The sequence below is a fragment of the Chelon labrosus genome (genome assembly GCF_963514085.1).
Source record: "Chelon labrosus genome assembly, chromosome: 1".
Taxonomy (NCBI): domain Eukaryota; kingdom Metazoa; phylum Chordata; class Actinopteri; order Mugiliformes; family Mugilidae; genus Chelon; species Chelon labrosus.
Window position 1 is genome coordinate 24,648,932 of NC_140337.1, and position 15,434 is coordinate 24,664,365.

The following is a 15,434-nucleotide window of genomic DNA, read 5'->3' on the forward strand; positions in this document are numbered from 1 at the left end:
GCAAAACTTCAACGGAGTCCAGCTGCATCGGAGAGTAAGACCTTTTGTGCAGGGGCAGGTATCTGAAAGCTCTGTGTCCTGGGAGTGTATTCTCAGATCCAGATGTGCGGCAACAGAGAAGATGACAGTCTAAAGTCTTTCTCTCATTACTCACTGAGAACAATCAAGCAGGTTTATTTTATGCCGGTCCTCTTGGACTACCTCCAACTACAAACTATGGAAGCAAAAGATGAAAACGCATCCCGATGAGCTACTAAACTAAACGCCATGCATGTTAAAGTCCATCTGTTTGAGTCATTGCTCCGTCTCGTGTTAGTTATTAGAGATAACAAAACTTGAAAAGTGCCACAGATTGATGTGAACGACTATTATTTGTGTGTGTGTGTGCAGGCGAATGGCAGCATACCAAATTGACTCCATGAACAGTGATTATGAAAACCATATGACAAGCTCCAAAAAAGACCTCCCCCCACTCTGACACACAAATGCCCCCACCCCCAACCCCCAATCGACCAACCTCTTCCAAAAACATAGAATTCTTTCCCTGCCTTCTTGCTGTATCCCCCCCTCTCTCTCCCTTTTACTCCCCTCCCACCCTGCTCTATGAAATCTCTGGACAATGTGCATTCACTCAACTCCACTACAGATCTCTCTCGGCCGGCTGGAGTAAGGAGCGCAGACAGTGGTGGGGGGGGGGACGACATAAATTAAAAAAATCAGGGTTCAAATGATAGGGAGGAAGAGCGCAGATAGGCAACAGAAAAAGACCAAGAAGAAAAAAATATCATAGTTAAAAGCGTGGAGAAAGAAAATTGATTCTTAAGAAGAAGAAGTATGGGTACCCAGGTGAGCAGTGTCGCAGCTGTTCTCTTAACCTCCCTGGTGGCTTTGCTCTTTGGATTTTCTTCGATCCTGTGCCAGGAGCTGAGAGAAAGGGACGCTTTGTGTCACTCAGAAGGTTGTTTTGTTGTCTACTTTCAAAGGAAAACTTTCCTGGACTCCTGGAGGGCCTGCAAAGAGAAAGGGGGCAACCTAGCCACCGTCAAACGCAAGAAGGATGCCGCCAACATTGCTGCTCTCTTCTCCAATCTGGATTTGCCCCACTCGCGCACTCAGGTCAGGGTATGGATCGGCCTGCAGCGCCAGCCTCGCCAGTGTTCGGCCACTCGCCCGCTGCGGGGGTTTTCTTGGACCACCGGGGACCAGGACACGGAGTATACTAACTGGCAGAAGGAGGACTCCCCTAGTATGTGTTCAGTGCCTCGCTGTGTGGTCATGGGCTACGGCACGCAAGAGCAGACTGATAACTTCAAGTGGCTGGATGGCTCTTGCTCAATCCCCGTGGACGGGTATCTCTGCTACTATGCCTACAAAGGAATGTGTCCTGCCTTGGAGAACGAGGGGGCAGGAAACGCCCTCTACACCACGCCATTTAACCTTATAAGCTCCCTGCTAACCCACATACCCTTTGGATCTGTCGCTGTCTTACCCTGCCCACAAGGCACAGAGGAAGAGCAGTCAGTTTTGTGCACGCTGAGGGATGACGGCTCAGTGGGGTGGTCAAGGGAAACCCCACTTTGCTCTGACCCCTCAGTGTCGTTCGACTGGTGCGACCAAAACGGCGGATGTGAGCATTTCTGCAGACCAGCTGGCGGTCACTTCTTCTGCGAATGCGCTCAAGGCTATCAGCTGGGAGGCGATGGGAAAAGCTGCGAGCCGTACGATGTGTGTCAAGGGGTCCCCTGTGAATTTGAGTGCGTGCCCCTCCAGGACAGCTATCGCTGCGCCTGTCCCGACGGATACATGCTGGCTAAAGATGAACGTAGCTGCCTGGATGTGGACGAGTGCACCCAGAGTCCCTGTGAGCAGCTTTGCGTGAACGCAGAGGGGTCGTTCGAGTGCCGATGCTGGGAGGGTTACCAGCAAGACGTCAAGGGCGACTGTGAGGATATAGACGAGTGCATGAACAACCCGTGTGAACACCACTGCGAGAACACTGAAGGATCTTATATTTGCCACTGCAGTCTGGGGTTTTCCCCCGTGCCTGAGGATCCCAGCCGGTGCCAGGACACTGATGAGTGCACGTTCCCTTGGACCTGTGAGCAGATGTGTGAGAATCATGACGGTGGATTTCAGTGCTACTGTGAGGAAGGCTATGAACTCTTGGCCGATCAGAGCTCGTGTCAAAAGAGAGAGGAGGGATACAGTCAATCGGCCACCACCCCTGCCTTTCCCTGGGTCACCAACCAGCCTGCATACGTATGGGACCCTTTGGACTACAGCTGGGGGACTACTACGGAGGACCAGTCTCCAAACTGGCAGCCTGAGCAGGATATTTTGGATGTTATTTTGGTCGCCAATCCCCCGACAGCCGCACACAAAGATGAAGGTGACTCGTCGGAGTCGAGAAAAATGTTATCTACCGCCACCTACGCCAGGTCGACGCCCGGTCCCATGTCCAGCACTGTCTCAGACTGGTACGAAGATGATGGTGAGGAAGTAACTACGCCTCTTCCCTTCCTTTCCACCGCCACGATGTCTGAGGGAGCTTGGAACTGGTGGGCAGGGCTCACAATAAGTCCAGAGACAGATGAGGCCGTGCCCACGGATCTCGGCTACTTCACGGAGAAAGTAGATGTGGAAACCGCGCGCCCTCGTGGCGCTGCCGTTTCCACCCAGTTCGCTGCGTCCCCGCCACCTTGGACCGTGGGCGGCGGGAGTGATGACGTTACTGGCGTGGAAGGCGGGGTGCCGAAACAGGGCAACACCTGGCTCCTGGTAGGCCTCCTTGTGCCCATCTGCGTCTTCATCGTGGTGATGGTGGCGCTGGGCATCGTCTACTGCACCCGCTGTGCTGTTCAGTCGCGCAATGCCAGCGCCCCGGACTGCTACCACTGGATCTCTGGAGCCCAGGATAAACAGGGAGCTCCTAACCCCTCAGCAGGGGTCAAGGCCCATGTTTAAAGAGGGAAGCAAGCAAACTGAAATTTATATAAACAGACTCTGTGTCAGTGGAAGGAAAGAGGGATAGATGATCTTTATCTGTGGAGCAGGTGAATCTTAGAAGACATTCGGTTGATGTTGATGTTGAATGTCTGTTTGGGAACATACACCGATCTGCCACAACATTATGAGTGTGTTCTGCTGGGAAACTTTTGGACCTGGTATTCATTGGTGTGGATGTTACTTAGACATGTAGCACCCACCAGGCATCCCCACCCCATAGCAATGTCACTCCTTGATGGCAGCAGACATCCCATAGCAGGATGCAGCCTGACAAAAACAGTTCAGGAACTCAAAAAACATGAAGAACACCACAAGGTGTTGACCTGGCCTCCAAATTCACTAGATCCCAAACTGATCAAGTATCTGTGGGATGTTCCACAGAGGCCCCTCCCCTCAAAGACCCCCCCACTAACAACATCCTGTTGCCAGACACCACAGGACACCCTCAAAAGGTCCATGTCTATTCTCTGATGAGTCTCCACAAAGGAGACCTGACTCAGTATTAGGAAGGTGGTCATAATGTTATGTCTGATCGGTGTAGTTTCTCTGTGCTACACACTGCAGCTATGATGTTGCACACACACTGATGTTTGCTTCCCGGTTGCACTAGATGTCAGGATTTAAACATGTGGAAATCGTTGTCACGGTGACAAACTCGTTCTGCCTCTTGGAGGAAGCAAACCGTGACTTTCAGACGCGGTCCTCGCGCTTGGTTATTTTTCTGCAGATGAGTTTAACTGTCGGTCGTGTGATTGGCTCGTATCTGGAGCTGGAGACGGGAGAGACAGCAAGAAAAATGTCCCTTCCATTTAAAAGACATGCATCACATTTATGATAATACATCAATGAACAGAGCAGGAGCAGAGTGGTTAATAAAAGACCTTCTTTGTATATACTGGTTCTTTAGTTTGTGTTTGTTTCATGTTATCACCAAGTCATTCATTCTAAGAAAATATAACGTTTAATAATTTAACCTCTTTCTTTTTTATCAATCCTATAAACTGCTGAAAGAAAAGCTTTAATCACCACAGCCATGTTCAGTTTTAAAGCACCTCTCCTTCATTTTTCTTTTTTGTTTTCGTGGTAGCTGGTAATGTTTGTTTGTGAAAACCTTCCCCCCTGTAACCCTTATTCATTAGCTCACTCCAGAAACGTGTGGCTGTGTTGGATTAAATCCAGCTGTGTGCAGACTGACGCTGGTGCAGAGTCACATATTTTGCAATTTGATATAACAGCCAGCTCCCAAAAGAGATCAAGATCCAAACAAGTGTAGGTAGCATGAATGTTGTTGACCAAAGAAAACACAGCTCCAAAGGTAAATGGATTTAAACTGTGAACTATGAAAAACATCTGATGTAATATTTCTTCTTGTGAATTAAATATAATGAGTCCAGTGTAAGCGTTTGTTGTTGATCTTTTCAAGATAGCACTAAAAATATGAGAGGATACTTTAATTTCATCTGTCTGATCATCGTTTACATATCTGTGGCTACTGGCCCGGCCGACCTGCCCCGAGTGTGTTTGTTGTTTCTGAAATGCTCTACTCTTCTCTCCTTCTGCAAACTCACCACAACCGGTCGAGGCAGACGGCCACCCACGATGAATCTCGTTCGGTCTGAGGTAACCTCCTGTTAAAGTGCTGGTCAAAGATGAATTGTTCGTTGTATTTTTTTATTGCTTTATTTTTTAGGTTAAATTAATGAACTTATTAAATTAAATTAAATTAAAGTAATTGTATTGGTTAAATAAATAAACTCATTTTTTTATTTTATTTTTAAGGTTAAATTAATGAATATATTAAATTAAATTAAATTAAATTAAATTAAATTAAATTAAATTGTATTTTATTTTATTTTATTTTATTCTATTCATAGGTTACTATTACTAAATTATTTAATTAAATAAAATGTAATTGTTTAATTTAATCTATTGTATATTTTATTTTATAGGTTATTTTAATTTTTTAGATTGAATTCGTGAATTTATTATTTTATTTTATTTTATTTTATTTTATTTTATTTTATTTGTAAAATAAATGGACTTATTAAATTAAATTACATATATTTTATTTTATTTTATTTTATTTTATTTTATTTTATAGGTTAAATTAATGATCTAAATTAAGTATAAGTTATATGTTGTGATTATGTTGTATATGTTATTTTAATTTTTAGGTTAATTTCATGAATTTATTATTTTATTTTATTTTATTTTATTTTATTTTATTTTATTTTATTTTATTTTATTTTATGAACGAACCCATTTTATTTTATAGGTTAAATGAATGAGCTTATTTTATTTTAACTTACTGTAAGACATTGAACTTTTGTCGGTCTGACAGCTGAACGCTTCAGACAGAAAGTCGGTTTATAAAACCAACCTCTTTGAACTACTCAGTTCTGTGGGCAAAGAGAAAACACAGACTAGCTGGCTGTACAATCTGTAGAATCCACATAAAAAGCAGAGACTGGTGCAGTTCCTCTCATCACTCTGTGTCCATCAACTCCTGCTGCCTGAACGCCACGCACAGTTCTCCAACCTGCTAATTATCTTCTTACGTTTAGATGCTGCATGTGTTCACTGGATGTATGTGGACAGAAAACTACATTTAAAGAAGGATTCTGAGAAATCTATGAATCAAACACACAAGAACATGTGGAGACATGCAGATACGTTAATAGCGTGACAACATCCTGTATATTAGCGTAGAGTGGTGACCTTCATGTTTATTATAATACACCCTGAGCCCTGCTGGTGTTCCTCTTCCTCTCAGATGAAGATTATTTATAGAAGGTGTGACAGACAGAGTGTGTTTGACCATAAATAACACCGTCACAATACGAGCTGGACGTCGGCATCGAGGAGACGACATCCAGGCTTTGGTTTAATATCCTTTTTCCTCTTCTTTATCTTGATGTTTGGCAGCAGATTCACGTCATCAGCTCAGAGACGCTCAGGATTTTATCAGGTTCTGTCCGTCCACAGTGTCCACAGCGTCCACAGCGTCCACAGCCTCCTGGTGACTGACCACGATAAAAAAAATAAAAAACTGTATCATGTTTGTCTCGTTTGTGGTGATTTTTTCAGGCAACCGATCAGGCGTAACATTACGACCACCTTCCTAATATTATGTAGGTCTCCCTTGTAGTGACTCATCAGAGAATGGACATGGGCCTTCTGAGGGTGTCCTGTGGTGTCTGGTAACAGAACAGATTGTTAGTGGGGGGCTTTGAGGGGAGGGGCCTCTGTGGATCATCCTACAAGTAATTCAAATTCAGATTCAGATTCAGAAAACTTAATTTGTCCTCAGGACAATTTAAGGCACATGTGAGCAGCATGACGTATAAGTACAAGACACTTTTAAGGAACAAAAAACTAAAAATAGAATAATACAAAGTCTACAATACAAAAAAAGAAAAAACTACGCCATGAATGTATTACCTGTCTAAGCTGTCCATGGAGGATGTAAGAGTAAAGAGAATCAAGTACAAATGTAAAACAGGAATTACAAGGATTCATTTACATGTTATTGCAGAGGTAGTAAAATAAAATAATAAAAATTAAAAAAAGTTAAAAAGTTAAAAAAAATTATAAAATCAAAATAAAATTAGGTAAAAAAATAAGAATTTTAATAAAAAAAGAAGTAAAAACAATAACATTAAATAAAATAAAATAGAATAAAATAAGTAAAAATATATTTTAATAAAATTAAATAACAATAAAAATAAGTAAAAAAAAATAAATAAATACAGTGCTTGGGGAAAAAAAGGATTGTGGTGGAGGACTCTCCGTGAGTGCTGACTGCCACTAGCTGGCCAGGCACGCTGGATCCTGGACATCTCTGAAAACATCTGAGCAGATTCTCAGGTACACGTTATTTTAATAGCTAAGTATTCACATGGAAAAAAAATAAAAATCCAAAAAGGAATCCAAAAGCTACACACAAGGAAGTCGATAAATAACTTTCAGGCGATCTAAATTCCATTTTTAATCTGAACATAAAGTCCAAACACCATTATCTCCGGGTACTCCGCTTCCTCCCACCATCCAAAGACATGCTCATTAGGTTAATTGGTGATTCTAAATTGGCCGTAGGTGTGCATGTGAGTGTGAATGGTTGTCTTTTCTCTGTGTGGCCCTGCGATGGACTGGCGACCTGTCCAGGGTGTACCCCTGCCTCTCGCCCGATGACAGCTGGGATAGGCTCCAGCTGACCCCCGTGACCCTTAACAGGACTAAACGGGTATAGAAGATGAATGAATGAATGAATGATAAGGCTCAAAACTCCTACATCTTCTTGTGAGCTGCTCTTTAATTCCACCTGTCTGAAATCTTTCATTACCTCGTTGAACCGCCTGCCTGTCAGTTTCCATTTAGATTCCCCCATGTTGCCCTTTAAACACACATTTTCCAGGATTTGCGGTTTAAAAAACGTCGAGCGTTTCGGCTGCCCTGTGTCTTTCCAGCAGCACAAGCCAAACCTCCCAGGTGGTGAAGCTCCTGTCAGCGCTGCTCAGTGACCGATGTAAGCCTCATCAACCCAACCCTGAGATTTGAACTGAATTATCTCAGAAGCAGTGGAGGGGAGAGTAGCTATGACTAGGTCTGCATGTCTGGTACATGTTGCCTCTACAAAAACCTGTTGTTCCCAAACTATGTGATTGATATGTTGAGCATGGGTAAAAAGAAAAACATTTAACATGCAAAATAAAACTATATATATAGTACAAAGACAGAAAAATGTGCAATATGCAATACAAAACTCATCGTCTTCCATTTAAAGTGAGGCAGGAAATTGTGCAGATTGTGGTTATGGTTTTCCCAATCCCTTTCTCTTATATGTAAATTAAAAAAAAAAAAGTAAAATAAATTAAGTGTACAATTATTGCATCCCAGCTGAATGTTTGGGCTTTAAATGAAGTTATACACGCCTCAAACATCCAATTACCCACACCTGAATCTCTCTCCCCAGGTTCCTCCATCCCAGTATCAGAGGACCACCATCGGTCTCTACATCTTGCTTCATCCCATCCCCTCAACCCTTTCATCACATCCCCTCGACTCCTTTCATCCCATCCCCTTGACTCCCTCTTTATCCCATCCCCTCAACCCCTTCATCCCATCCACTTAACCCTTTCATCCCATCCCCTCCACCTCTTCATCCCATCCCTCAACCCCTTGATCCCATCCCCTTGATTCACTCTTCATCCCATCCCCTCAACCCCTTCATCCCATCCACTTAACTCTTTCATCCCATCCCCTTAAAACTTCCATCACATCCCCTCCACCTCTTCATCCCATCCCTCAACCCCTTCATCCCATCCCCTTGACTCCCTCTTCATCCCATCCCCTCAACCCCTTCATCCCATCCACTTAACTCTTTCATCCATCCCCTTAACCCTTTCATCACATCCCCTCGACCCCTTTCATCCCATCCCCTTAACCCCTTTCATCCCATCCCCTTGACTCCCTCTTCATCCCATCCCCTCAACCCCTTCATCCCATCCCCTTTGACTCCCTCTTCATCTCATCCCCTCAACCCCTTCATCCCATCCCCTTGACTCCCTCTTCATCCCATTCCCTCAACCCCTTTCATCCCATCCCCTTGACTCCCTCTTCATCCCATCCCCTACCTTTCCCTCCCCTTAACCTGGTCAAAATAAACTTCTTTGTACATACTGTCTTGTTTGTGAATCATCAGTATTTCAGTGGATGAAATGTTTATCTGCATCATTAACTGGTTCAAATGCTAAAAAAAACAAGCGTAAAGTAAAACAAGCATTAGACCTGAGTGACTTTGACAAGGGACAAATTATTTGGGTCTGATGAATTCAAGAAAAAAAAAAAATAGCTCAGTCTGGATAAAGGCAGACACAGGCTTTGGAGGCTTTGTTTTTGAGATGACATCGGTTTTCCTCATTAGACATTCCTGGAGTTGCAGCATTGTTACAAATGTTTTCAGCAGAAACCAAAAAGCTCCAAAGGTTATTTTCAAAGCCAGCAGACCAGACGCAGAGTTGGCCTAATAAGATATAGAGTGGAGAGATCACGAGGCGACAGGTCCTCCTTAAGAAAGAGGAAAAATAATGACTCTGGGACTAAGACGCTGAAAGCCGAGTCTCTGGTGGGATGAGTCTGGAGTTGTCATCACGGCAGCTTGGGCGTCCAGGTGGATTTTTGTGCAGACAGGAAGCTGCCGAGCCGTCCTCTCTTGAAACCCTAACGCCGTGGTGAAGGGTGACGTCGGAACCGAGGTCCAGGGTGTTTTATGGTCCCCATGAGGAGAAGATGGGTCTCTTGGCTTTTCTTGCTTGTCAGGGTGCGGATGAACGTCCTGAGGAATATTTCTGGGCGATGATCCGAACTCCAACGCCATCCAACGCCATTTGAAGCAATGCGTGCTCGTGCCATTCCCCTGCCTACAGATCATGAGTAATGTTTGGGATCATGAGTCGTTCCAAGCTTCTTAATTTTTTCTTCTGATACAGGTTCTTCTTAGTTCCATGTGTCAGAAGAATGATGTTCTACTTTATTTTTATTTTTTTCTTGGCAAAGTCTGGTCAGACCTGCCTGTCCGTGAGATTCATGAATAGTTTGCATCTTGCAGCGATCCGTCTCCTTATATTAGAGTTGGATAATGATATTCCTACCTCCTGGAGAGGGTTCTCCACATGCACCAAGACATATGTTGGATGTTTACTGCAACAGTCTCTGAAAATGTCACACTTAGAATAAAAAACAACTCCAGACCTTTTACATTACCTTCAACTGATGGAGAAATCCCTTTTGAATTCCTAAATAGAGGAAACTGTGAATAAAAATGGGCTGCACAGTGTCATGGTGGTTAGCACAGATGCCTCACAGCAAGAAGGTTCTGGGTTCTAATCCATTGGCCGACTGGGGCCTTTCTGTGTGGAGTTTGCATGTTCTCCCTGTGTCTGCGTGGGTTCTCTCCAGGTACTCCAGCTTCCTCCCACCGTCCAAAGACATGCTGGTTAGGTTCACTGGTGATTCTAATCCTGCGATAGACTGGAGACCTGTCCAGGGTGTACCCCGCCTCTCGTCCAATTGACAGATGGGTTAGGCTCCAGCCCCTCCTGGACCCTACAGAGGACAAGTGGACATGTCAATGTTCAAAATATGCAGTATACTGTAAATACAATATATGCAATGAAAAGTTTTAAATCCGACCAACGGGGTCACATCCATATTTACTAGATTAGTTAAACACAAACTGTCTTTTTTAACACTCACCATGCTATCATGCTGTTTAGCTCAAGAAATCTTCACTGCAACACTTAAAAAGAAGCAAGAAACACAAAAAAGAGCAGACAATAAAAGTGATAATGGCAGTAACTTGACGCATATTGAATTGAGTTCAGTACAGTTTTATTTATACGGGCCCAATAACAACTACAAATGAAGAGGCAGAAACCCTGGGAAGCAGCTACTGAGGCGACAGTCGAAAGGAAAAACAACAAAAACACACACACAAAAAAGAGGAAACCTGAGCGCCACCAGGGTTACATGGGTTATAGAGACCAGCTGGGACAGAGGAGGCAGATAAATTCATATATCGGGACAAAACAAATGAATTCGCTGAAGGGTTAACAAACGGACACAGATTTCGATATTTAATAGTCCACATTTAATTTCATTTCTTTCTCACGGTAAACAGGACTGTGCAAAAGTTTTAGCAGGTGTGGGGCAGGGGAAATGCTGTAAACTGCTGCTTTTTAATAATAATTATAATATAACAAAAGAAGCAGATAACTCTAATCAATATTTGGTGTTACTACCCTTAACAATTCATTAAGTCAGGGGTTTTGCAGGATCGTAGATGCAGCGATCGTCCGTGATAACCCTAACCCTAACCTTTACCCATAGACCTAACTCTAACCCTAAGACCTAACCCTGCAGCAGATGAAAAACACATGGAGCTTATTTCCCTTTGGAATCTGAAGATGTCCAGCAGAGCCATCAGCTCAGAACTGTCAGAAACCAGTGGGACGCAGGTTCACCCATCTACTGTCTGGAGAAGTCTGACCAGAAGAGGTCTTCGTGGAAGAGCTGCAACCAAAAAGCCGAACCACCGACGTGGGAACGAGGCCAAGAGACTCAACTATGCACGAAAATATATAAGACCTGGGGTGCAAAAATAACAGCAGGTGCTCTGGACTGATGAGCCAAAATTTGAAATAATATTTGGCTGTAGCAGAAGGAAGAGAGCGGTAGAATAATGAGTGTCTGCAGGCAACAGGGAAGCATGGGGGAGTTCCTTAAAATTATTCTCTTTGCATTTTGTAAATTGATGAAAATAAACAACTCTTAGTTTACAGCATTATTTCCTCACCTCTCTAAAACTTCGACACAGTACTGTATATATCTATATATACATAAAAGCTTCACAAGAACAACACTTATATATTAACAACAAATACAAGATCATGACACTGACATCTGTAGAAAGGTAGTGATAAAGCCTCTGGACATTATACACACAACTATACAGAAATCTCCCTGGCTGATTTGGCGACAGCTGGAGTTACTGCTGGAGGCAACAAAATGTTGTTTCAACAAAGAAGTCAGGCAACAATGTTCAGTTGGCTTTAGCAGCAATTTCTCAATCCATCCCTGCTGACTTCTACATTCATATCTAGATTTTTTTTATGACCACCTTCCTAATATCGTGTAGGTCTCCCTTGTGGGGACTCATCAGAAAATGGACATGGGCCTTCTGAGGGTGTCCTGTGGTGTCTGGCAACAGGATGTTGTTAGTGGCGGGGCCTATGAGGGGAGGGGTCTCTGTTGATCATCCCACAAATACTTGATCAGTTTGGGATCTAGTGAATTTGGAGGCCAGGTCAACACCTTGTGCTGTTCTTCATGTTTTTTTTTTTTGAGTTGTTCCTCAAAGAAACATGAAGTGTCAGGCTGCATCCTGCTGGGGATGGCTGCTGCCATCAAGGAGTGTCATTGGTATGGGGTGGGGGTGTCTGGTCTGGTCTAGGTGGGTGCTACATGTCTAAGTAACATCCACACCAATGAATGAATGCCAGGTCCAAAAGTTTCCCATCAGAACACTGAATTGTCACAAGATGGTTTAAATGTTATTCACTTCTCCTGTCAGTGGTCATAATGTTGTGGCTGATCGGTGTACAGATATCTGTGTACTTTTATCAGTGGGCTCGGTCACACTTGTATAAACTCACAAATCACACTAATAAATAATTAAATTCTGACAAAATGATGGCGTGTTTCTTTAGATTTCTGAATCACAATGTTTAGAAGCCGGTAATTACCACGTTGTGCTTACATTCAAATGATCTTTAGAGCTTTAGACCATTCCTTGGTGGGTTTCATACAAATATGTAAAGCTTTTTCATCATCATTCTGTCTCTATATTTATAACCGGATGCTGCACTGTGCATTTGACGCTTCATTAGTTGTGTTCAGTAGTGTGGCCTATGACTTTAAGGTCCCAAATCTCTCATGACCTATCACATTAGAGGGTTCACATGTTGCTGATTCAGTCTTTTGTATGGCACACAACTCCAAGGCTGGGAAATGTATCTTTAGACTTCTGAGAGTCCCCCATTTAATGCTCGTTCTTGGCAAACGTTACACCGTAGTTGTACGAGAGGTATACGTCCCATTGCGGAACACCATATCAGAAGCCATGCAGTCCTTGGGGAAGTCCAGAGGGTTACACGTTGCCTGCCTCTTTAATGCCACGGCACAGTAATCCACCTGCTCTGCATCCAGCCCAGACTCCAGCCACCGGAAACACACGATGCGCTGGAACGAACGCCGGAAGTTGTCCGACACAAAGCCGTACAGAATAGGGTTGGCGCCGCTGTTGGCGTAGCTGAGGATGACGAAAAGCTGAGTGACCATAGGATCGGGAGGCCGGTGGAAAACGCTGATCAGCTGGACGATGTAGAATGGCATCCAGCAGAGAATGAACACCGTCACGACCAGCAGCACCATACGCGTGATCTTCTTCTCCGAGCGCCGCCGCTGAAGCCAGCCGGCTTTCAGTCCCACTGCTCGCATTCTGGCCACCATCAGACAGTAACATAAGCAGATGGCCCCGACCGGCAGCAGAAACCCCAGCAGGAAGGTGTAGACCACGAACGCTTCTGACCACACTGCCTCAGGCCACAAGAAGTTGCAGTCCACACCACCATCCTGCGCGGGGACGGTGTCGGCAAAGATAATGATGGGCAGGATGACGACGAGCGAAAGCCCCCAGACGCAAACGTTGACCACTTTGGCGACAGTCGGTCTGCGGTAGCGGGCAGCCTTGATGGGGTGGACCACCGCCACGTAGCGGTCCACACTCAGCACAGTCAGGCAGAAGATAGACGTAAACATGTTGATGCCGTCCACACTCAGCACCAGCCTGCACATCAGCGACCCGAAGGGCCAGTGACGGACCGCCGCCGACGTGGCCAGGAAGGGAACGCTCAGCATGAAGAGCTCGTCAGCGATGGCCAAGTTGAGAATATAAATGTTTGTGGCTGTTTTCATCTTGGCGTATTTCAGGATCACGTAGATGACCATGGCGTTGCCAATGAGACCCACACAACAGACGAGAGCGTAGATGGACGGGATGATGATTTTGCTGGTGCTGCTCTGCTGGTAGTAGTCCTCATAGTCCGTGGTTGTGTTGTAGGGCAGCCTTGATGGATAGGCCCAATAGTCGTGGCTCTCATTAAAATCCATTGTCACTTTTGGCGAACGAGTGATGCCGACTTTATATTTAACGGATGCGAGCGAGTAGGGTTAGACCAGCAGGAAGTTGGGCAAAAATGTACATGATAACTATGTTTTAGCGACTTTTAAACATATATCTGTATATAGACGATGGGTTTCTGATGGGTAACACCTACAGATGTTCCTGTTTAAACCCCAACTCCTCCACCAGACCGAGACTCGGATGAAACGTCTTCAAGAAACCCAACGAGTCCAGCTGCCTTTCTTTAGCCTTTTTGGATATACTCTAAACACATACTGCTCAAAATTGATAGGAAGTACATGATGTAGATACTCGTGGGTTAATAGTACCTAAGAACATCTTCATATATGTATCGAGAGAGAGAAAGAGATGTTCTTGAGTCATAAAAGAGAGAAAACATGGGCACTGTTCTGCAATCCATGTGTCCTTCCTTCATTTCCCTGGGTCTTTTGTGTCAGGAGAAGTCCATACAACCTTGATCATTCATTTCCACTTAGCAATAGAAAAAAAAAACGACAATGATGTTTTTTTCCAAGGCGACTATTGTTGTCCGTCTGTTGCGTGTAACAGTAGCTGTAGTGTTCCGATGAAAAGCCAGATGAGGCCATTATGACACTGTACACAACTCAGTCTGTTGACTGAAACTCTTTGTGCTGGCAGCTATTGTTCAAAGCAATGTGGTGTTGTTTGCCTCCTGGGCTCAGGCTGTTTTGTTGATCTCGGAGTCCTTTCGCAGAGTGAAGAGAAATCGCAGTACTCGCTGAAGCCTCCCCTCGGGATGCGTTAGGCTTCCATTTTCTGCCACGCTGATTGTGAGAACCTGCAAGAAAATGAAATAACAGTCACTTGTATCGCCTCTGTCACCAACAAAAACGCCAAAATACAACTACTGACTGACAAAATACAACGTAATGCATTGTCCTTTTCAGCCTGAAGTGGTTCCAGGGGCTTCACGAGTTCAGATTCTTTAAATAGTCTCTGATCAACAACACAGTAGAAAGTAATGAAATCTATATTCTTGATTTGAATACATATGCCGAGAACAGACAGCTCGTGTGCTACATACTGTGAGCTGCAGATATGTATATACTGTATAAAAACATGCAGCACCTCAGCACCATCAGTAGCATTTAATAGTTTAATGTTGTTATATGGGATAGTATAGCCGGGATATAGCTCTGAAGTCTTCTCCGTGTACTGCAGCTATAGGTCTAATAACTTTATTAAATTGTTGATGTGCAGCCTCCTTCTCCAGGAAGGGATTTCAAATGAACTGAGACCTCCCTCAGCTCGTTTGATTTGTCCCGAGTGTGATTGCTGCGTTCACACAAGCCCAAATGAAAAGCTCAAATGGCAAATGAATTCCCTTCTCAAGTCACAACGTGTCATTAGCAGAGAAAACTGTTTCCATGGTTGTCTGTTAAGAACATATGTTGCTGTTCAAGCTAAAATAATGCACGTGATTCACAGGATCTCGTTCTGCTTTCTCATGTTGCAGTGCAGATGAGCATTTGCTTGTGTAATGGCTGACACTTCAGTTCCCCGCTCAGACTGCACAGCAAATTATTTGCACACATGCAACCACTTCACATTGTCCCTTTGGGATTTTAGGTTGGAACGGCGGGTATAATGACAGGACCATCCCAAACTCAGGATTCTGAGCGCATTCTCCGTGCACTCTCCATAT

General features: G+C 44.1%; 2 protein-coding genes across 2 annotated transcripts; one reads left to right on the forward strand and one right to left on the reverse strand.

Annotated features, from left to right (window-relative positions):
* Nucleotides 1–703: 703 nt before the first annotated feature.
* Nucleotides 704–4,400, forward strand: cd248a (CD248 molecule, endosialin a). Its single transcript, XM_084541130.1, has one exon. It carries the CDS (start codon nucleotides 835–837, stop codon nucleotides 2,962–2,964), a length of 2,130 nt encoding a protein of 709 aa, XP_084397256.1. The 5' UTR covers nucleotides 704–834; the 3' UTR covers nucleotides 2,965–4,400.
* An 8,227-nt stretch (nucleotides 4,401–12,627) lies between these two features.
* Nucleotides 12,628–13,864, reverse strand: sstr1b (somatostatin receptor 1b; the record flags this gene model as incomplete). Its single annotated transcript, XM_084541239.1, has 1 exon — nucleotides 12,628–13,864. The coding sequence occupies exon 1, from the start codon at nucleotides 13,732–13,734 to the stop codon at nucleotides 12,628–12,630; it is 1,107 nt and encodes a 368-aa protein (XP_084397365.1). The 5' UTR covers nucleotides 13,735–13,864.
* Between the last annotated feature and the right edge of the window lie 1,570 nt (nucleotides 13,865–15,434).

Excerpts from the sequence above, each read along its gene's own strand:
- cd248a (XM_084541130.1), top strand. The coding sequence starts at position 835 with ATGGGTACCCAGGTGAGCAGTGTCGCAGCTGTTCTCTTAACCTCCCTG.